This window comes from Montipora foliosa, chromosome 6, assembly GCF_036669935.1.
Source record: "Montipora foliosa isolate CH-2021 chromosome 6, ASM3666993v2, whole genome shotgun sequence".
Classification (NCBI taxonomy): domain Eukaryota; kingdom Metazoa; phylum Cnidaria; class Anthozoa; order Scleractinia; family Acroporidae; genus Montipora; species Montipora foliosa.
Window position 1 is genome coordinate 59561360 of NC_090874.1, and position 7500 is coordinate 59568859.

Here is a 7500-nt window from a genome sequence, read left to right on the forward strand (position 1 = left end):
CAACAACAACAAGCTTTGTTTTCCAAAACTCAAGATCATTACAATGCTAGCTTATTATTTACTAAAAAAATTATTTACAAGCTGACAAGGAGGGGGATGGCTGCCTCGAGTAACTGCAAAAGTTAAACGAGGCAGGCAGCCAGAAATGACAACATTGATGGAATTAGTTGTCATGCAAACAATCCCCCTTGGTCAGGGTTGGTTAGAATGGCAGTCTTGAAATCACTGTGGTTGCCACTGGCCCAAAAGTATGTAATGTACTTAATGCCACTTTTCTGAAATTTCTAATGCCACAGAGTAGTCCCAAATCCTACATTGTAGATTCTGCATTTTGCACAAGTTTCAAAATAAACAAAATAAAGATCAATAAAAATATGTCTGAGCATGTGGGTTATCTTTTAACAATTTCGGGTCTGCCATTTAAAGCGTTTGCTCCGACCTTTTATGTCACAAATTAAATGTACTTTATTTCAAAATGATTGAGGCTCCAGGCCAAAAAGATTGCGGCTGTAGTGACTTTTGGCTGAATCTTTGATCACTTTGCAACAACCAACAAGCTCCATCCACATAATGCTGAGTCCTGGAATCTAACCCAAAGGTGAGTGTTGTTGCCACTACACCAGCCAACAGTGACCTCAAAAGTCAAAATAAGACATTTTTACCTTCAAGTTGATCCTTAAAGTGCACCCATACTCAAATTATTTTCGTCTAAAATATTAATCTCAAATAAGAAATGACATTTCAACCATTCAATGGCCATTTTCAAGTTGAAGGATAAAATATAACATGTGCTTAAATGTACATGTATAATAATTATTATAAATGTAATTATAATAATTATTATATTATATTGTAAGAATGCTAAATAAATGTGATACTGGCTAAAACTGTAAAATATTCACATACTAGAAACAATACGAGAAAGTTGCCCCAAGAATGATAAAAGAAATGCTAAGGTGAAAGAGAGAATATAAAAATTAAAGTGAAATAATTAATTAATTAATAATAATTAACTTGACTGTTTGACTTTCAAAATGCTTTTTTGGAAATGCTTTTTTTTCTTTGGAAATGCTTTTTTCAAAACTGAGTGAGTCACAAAGTAGCAATGCATTTAACAAATTGATGTCAGTTTTTCATGCGTCTGTCCTATTATTGATCACGAATTTCGTCATAACACTGTCAAAGTAGCTGGGGATCCAGGAGGCGATAGCCGAGTGGATCCGCAGACTACTTTGACAATGTTATCACAAAGTTTATTGTCAATAACAGGACAGATGCATCAAAAACTGACATCAATTTGTTTTTGACAATAACAAAAAGGCATAGGGGTCAAAATTAAGTCAAAACATGAGTAGAACGCGAGACAAAAATGCGAGAAACTTCAATCTGACGCAAGCAATATCGCATCATCCTCGCATAAATTATAAATTTATGTGTCTGTCCGCTTATTGTAAAATAACAATTAACCAATGAGCGCACGGGAATTTTGCAGTCATTGTAAAAAACTTCTTTGAAAACAGGAATGTAAAGCAGTTTGTGACGTAAAATTGAGAATAGCCCCATGCCCCTCCCATCACAGTTGTGGGTCTAAATTACTGCTACTGTTCTGCAAAGTTTTTGTGGCTTGCACGGCACAGAGAAAGCGAACTTCTGAGTAACAATGGTGACATATGTTTGCTTTGGATGGGGAGATTTATAAAAGGAATGAAAAATATTAATGTATTCTGTAGGTGCACTTTAAGGCTAACTCAGGTAAGGGCTTGGGAGCACACCTGCATACTGAATACTGCTACTATGCTCCAAGCCAAGATCTCTTAGCATCTGATCACCTAAGAACAAACAAAAGAGAACAGATGTTTTTTTATTATAAGCCAGCTATTGATACACCATTTGGCCAACATAATGTGAAAATTGTTAAAGACTACTAACATTAAGTTGTCTTTAAACCAGTGGATACCTAAAATCAATGGTAAGTAAATTCTTCACTAGACAAAGTATTTTACCGCAAGTCTGCATACGAGCCAGTGGCCCATCAGGCCGGACCTCATCCCGGTTTCAGTAGCATAAAGCGACTAGGAGTATTTCTAGTCCCCCTTGGATGGGATGCCAGTCCATAGCAGGGTTACCCCCAGCATTAAATTCGCCGGTACCCATGCATTTATACGCCTGGGTGGAAAGAGGCACTGTGAGAGTAAAGTGTCTTGCCCAAGAACACAACACAATGTCCCCGGCCAGGCCCTGAACCCGGACCACTCAATCCGGAGTCAAGCACACTAACCATGAGGCCACCGTTCCCCCCCCCCCCCCCCCTTTTACTGCAAGGCAAGTGTTAAATAGTTAGCTAAAACCAAGCTATTTTAGCTATAGTCCATGCTGGGGTTATATGCTCATACCCCAACCATAGCTATAATTAAGTATCAAAATCTTGAGGTTGTCTTGGTACATTTTATTTTAATATTGCTAAGCTCTAACCATTAGCTTCAAGCAACCCTGGCCACTCCTAACAAAATACCAAATGTTGGAAATTCAGATCTTTTCTCTCATGGATTGTCTTGATGTCAAGTCAATTTACCCTGGAAGTACAGTAAAGTTACAAACCAAAAGCTTCCAAAGTGATTGTTATGGACAAAAAAAAAACGACTCGGAGACACCATACTGTTGGTTGGTTTTTATATCATGTTATACGTCTGACCACTTTCATAAATGGCAACCACTTTTACATTCTTTTGTCTTTATGTTAATTAGACCTACTGCCCTCATTTGAAGCAAAAATTCTTTTGAAATTTGCTCGTTGTAGCAAGGCTAGTTAGGCTTATTAGCATTAAATAAAAGACCATTTTATTTGCCCGCCATTATGAAAGAGGTCTATGGATGTCAAGAATTGATGGTTACGGGAATGAAAATGTTTAACTTACATTCTTCACGGCTAAGCTTGTCTCCAGATCCGGTCATAAGATGCAGTAGCTGAGTGCGACTTACAGTGCCTGTTTTGTCTCTGTCCAGAGCAGTGAAAGCTGCCAATATTTCTTTCTCTGTATTAATCATCTTGCCAGTTTGTTCTGCCATCATTTTCAAGAATTCTGGAAACCGCACCTTTTGTTTTCCTGAAATATACAATACACATCGAATGGCTTAAAACCACTGAAATCCATGTTATACAAAATTACCAGTATGTGTCTCCAATTTATTGCTTTGCACTTAGAAAAGTAATGAGATAACATTTTGTACACCTGACAATTGGACATTACTAGGCAATCACCATCACTAACCATTTTTAAAACTTAAGACGTATCTTTTAATTTAAGAGTCCTTTTAAGGATGATAATGATGCATTTGAGTTGTAATTTTTATTATTATTTGAGAGGGTAATGCACTGAGATATTTCATTAAAACAAAAACAATAAGGCAGGTAAAGCATTTTAAATTATTTGCAAAGAAAATGGCAAGGTGAACTCTGCAGGTGTGGTGCTCAAATTACTGCTGTTCACCAAGGACTGTGTCTTGCAGTTTCATATGGCATTGGCAAAGTATATGTGGGGTGAGATTGTTAATTCAAAAATCTCTTCCTAGAAGGGGATTTTCCTTGTGTAGTTGAGTACCTCTAATTTTCCTGAAACACAAAGTTTGATTTAGTGTTGGTGTGAACAATAATTTTGCATTCTACCATTCAATCCATTAAGGTGTCAAATTTGTTCTAATCAAACTCAAAACTACATTGATCCACTCAAAGGTCTTGTTTTCTTTGTCCTTACCAGCTTTTTTCATGAATTCTTCAATTTCAAAGTGGGTTATATTCTCTCCTAAGGATCGCATTATTAGACCAAGCTCCTTCTCTGTTACCATTCCATCACTATCCCCATCGAAAAGACTGAAGCACTCTTTGAACTCTGACACAGAACGAAATGCCAAACAAATAAGAAGACAAAATACTAACAAAATTAATGCTTTATTATATATATATTTTTTGCTAACCATTGTAAGACAGGGTCATCGCAACAGCTACTGCTCATATTCGCTTATTACTGTACAGTAACTATGTAACTTAACCTTTAATAGGTCTGACCACAACACAAGAAACTGTGAGCCTTACTCTTTGAGAATACAGCCTTATGCAAGAAGACTTGAAAGTCTAACCATTTTCAGATGTGAAATTTTCCAAAGGCAGCAGTTTCTAGGACCCACCCTGCACACTGTAGATCAATAATTAAAAAAGCCAAATGAAACAGTTGGCAGTTTCACAATAAATATAGCACAATTAATACATACTAATATAAAGTTAATCACATTTATTATTGTACAGGATATTCTCTGCAGCGTGGGAAGGTTCTGGTTTTTATTCCCAGCTCATCCGGCACTCTTTGAAAATTCAGGCAAAAAGTGAGCAAAGGAATTTCTTTACCTACTTTGATAAATAAATACTTTAAGATGGTTTGCATGACAATGTAGGAATGACAGCTAATGGCAGGTATCAAACTGCTCCCCATCTCCACACTAAACGTCTTAACCTTTTTTTGTGCTTTTCACAAGCTCTTCATAGCTCTAATAAAACTAACAAACTTTGTATGTCCATTTGTTTAATGGAGGGGACATTGACGTCTCAAAACACCCTAGGACTCCCCAGTTGATGAGTAAAATAGTCTGGCATTAAAATTTGACTCCCAGGGGTCAATGTGTTCATTCATGGTCATTAGGGCACTTTAAGAACTCATAAAACACTTAAACATTCATAAGGGAGACTATAGTGTAGTTCTTGGTGGTCTAACCCTTCTATTTTATGAGTGACGTTGTCAAAGCTTAGTTTGTAAAAGGTTTTTCCCAGTACCGGTAATTTAGAGTGGTTTTCAATTGAAGGGGTGGATGCAAAATCTAGTAAGGGAGAATTTTGGCTGATTTTTAGTTTTGCTCAAAACTAACCCAAATTTTGCATGTTGACTGGAAATGAACTTAAGAACATTGACTGAGGTACCAAAGTAATTACTTTGAACAATCACAGCAGGTGCCAACAGAGCAATGAACCAAACCAAATTCGAACCGATAGACAATAATAATTATTTTATTTCCATTCTCAGTATTGGATTGGAACTAGCTTGCAATGGAGGCTAATGTGGGGGAATATATTAAAAGGTATTCGCATTTGATAAGATTCCCCTGCATTAGCCTCCATTGCAAGCTAGTTCCAGTCCAATACTGAGAATATGAATATGGTATATTCCATGTGACTTGCTCAAAGTGCGGGAAAAATGGTGTGCGCAAGTAGTGATTGGTTTTAGGTTTCCTTTTCATTGGCTGATAAACTGGTGCAACATTTTTAAACCAGTCACCAAGCATAGCAAATTGCAATCACATAATTATACTTTCAAAAGTCACTTGAAAACTGCTCTAAGGGAAGTGGTCAAAACTACTACACTCGAACAGGACCCACCAAACCAAAAAATAGATGGTGGTGTCTGCCTACACCCTCCTTGCTTAAAGTCAAAAGATGGTGTCTATATTGCATAGCCACCCCTCTATCCAGCAGTAAAAAATTATAGTGAGATTCAAACCTCACTATTCTTGTTTGTCTAGTAATGCCGACTCTTACTTGCTGAATATTCCTGTGTCAACTCAAATTCAAAAGCCAATAAAATGTTGTCTGTAATGTTCAAGTGAAAAAGTTCGAAGATAGGTGGTGTCTTTGAGAACCCCCCTGCCCCAAAGGTGGGTCCTGTTCAAGTATAGTAGTTTTGACCAGTTCTCTAAACAATCGCTAGATAAATTTGGTTTTAAAAACAGGTGATTCCTGCTTTTGTTCCCAAATGAATTCCCAAGCAAAAGTTACCTGTCAGTTCTTGACACTATTTGCTCTATCCATCTAAATCACAAGACAACTCTCTGAAAGCCTTGATTGATCAACTCAACCAATTAATTGATTTAAATACCCCATTCACACTAACAAGACATATTTAATTCAACTGGATTTACCAAAATGAAAATCAGACAAAGAAAAATGAAAGACTGGCTTTTACAAGAGATTCTTTCGATGCATGCTTTGATCTGTGCTAAATTTGTAGTCGACAAAAATCAATATAAAATGATTTAAAAAGAAAACACTTTTATAAAACCCTGTTTAAAACATGGTTGAGATTTGGTGTGAACGGGGCATAAAATTCGTTAAACAATACTATATTCGCTGTGTGATAATAAGGCTATTTCTCATAGCAAAGAAGTTGACGTTTTCTGTAACTACTATGGAAGTGAAAACAAGATTACCATCGATTTGACTCTCTGTAAATCTCTCCACCTGAAATACATAAAAATTGCGCTTAAGATTAAGGAAATTGAATATACATGTACAACATTCTCGTATCATTAGAAGGTACCACGACATGCGGTGTCGACCAATATTTTTGGAAACTGATTTTACCAAAACAATCTTCGTAAAATTCAAGTGAATAGCGCTATAGATTGATCTTTGGGAGCAAATGGCAACGAACATGTCCTCTATTCTACACAAAACTAATAACAAACTGCCTGGAAGCGTATATTCGCACACTGACTTGATAGTAACTACTAAAGGCAAAAGTAAAAAATGTAAAGTGACTTTATTTTGTTCCTTCAGCTACGAGGCTGGTATCAAATTATGGAGCCGACGTCGACGGTATGTCAGTGCCCCGTTTCACGGGTATTTCAAGCTATAGCTACACGGATCAGAGGAAAGTTGAAACAGACGCCGAAGTCACTGAGGATCAAACTGCGGACCTCGTACTCTGTAAGCCACGAACTAACCAACTGATGACTTACACCCGCTCCCGTATACTACTCACCATTTTGAAACGCCAGACCTGTGTTTCTTTTTTAGTAACACAACCCAGTCTTTCTCCAGTTTTAAACCTGATATCGAGGCACAAGGCCACAGATTCAAAGGTAAGGTATCCAAAAAGAAAATTGTAGTAACCCCACATTTTTACTGGGTTGCCTTATAAGGCAAACCCAGTCGAGGTCTACGTTTAGTTTGTTTGTTTTATTTTTTTTTTTTTTTTCGTTTTTTTTTTTTTTTTTTTTTCCGTGTCGGTAAAAGTCTTGCCTGTCACTCCCCTGGTAAGTAGTGTCTTTGTGTATAGAGCCTTCTGCGCGTATTTTCTTAGGATCGAGAGGGTAGTGGAACTGCGTAGATTTCTCTTGTGGACACAGTAGAATCATTAACTTAGCCTGCAATGGCGTCGAAAGTCATGCAACGCGAATGGCGTTTTAGTGGATCCTTAAACAAAATATACCCTTATGGAGCTCAATAATGGAAATTCAGTTGGATAAACTAGGCATGAATCTCAAAAGCGACGAGTACTGGACTTCGACAACAATCTATCACCCGTCGAGACGAAATCAAAGTGAGCAGTATTTACCTGAAGTACATGGTAATTTGACACAATTGAGTTTCTTGTCTTCACGCACGCAATCAAATAGGAAGAGGTTTTCGCCTCTAAGAGCAAATATGTTGTTTGTTTCAATAAAATTTTCGCTGGA

The 7500-nt window shown here is 37.1% G+C and overlaps 1 protein-coding gene across 1 annotated transcript in view; it reads right to left on the reverse strand.

The window, feature by feature from the left end:
• The window catches only part of LOC138007974 (calmodulin-like), an 8353-nt gene extending 879 nt beyond the window's left edge, over positions 1 to 7474 (reverse strand). Inside the window, exons 1-5 of the mRNA XM_068855125.1 lie at positions 6804 to 7474; positions 6250 to 6280; positions 3753 to 3887; positions 2916 to 3104; positions 1773 to 1829 (exon numbers count right to left, since the gene is read on the reverse strand). Coding sequence (XP_068711226.1) covers positions 1773 to 1829; positions 2916 to 3104; positions 3753 to 3887; positions 6250 to 6280; positions 6804 to 6941 — 550 coding nt within the window. The 5' untranslated portion in view covers positions 6942 to 7474. The remainder of the gene's footprint in view (positions 1 to 1772; positions 1830 to 2915; positions 3105 to 3752; positions 3888 to 6249; positions 6281 to 6803) is intronic.
• Between the last annotated feature and the right edge of the window lie 26 nt (positions 7475 to 7500).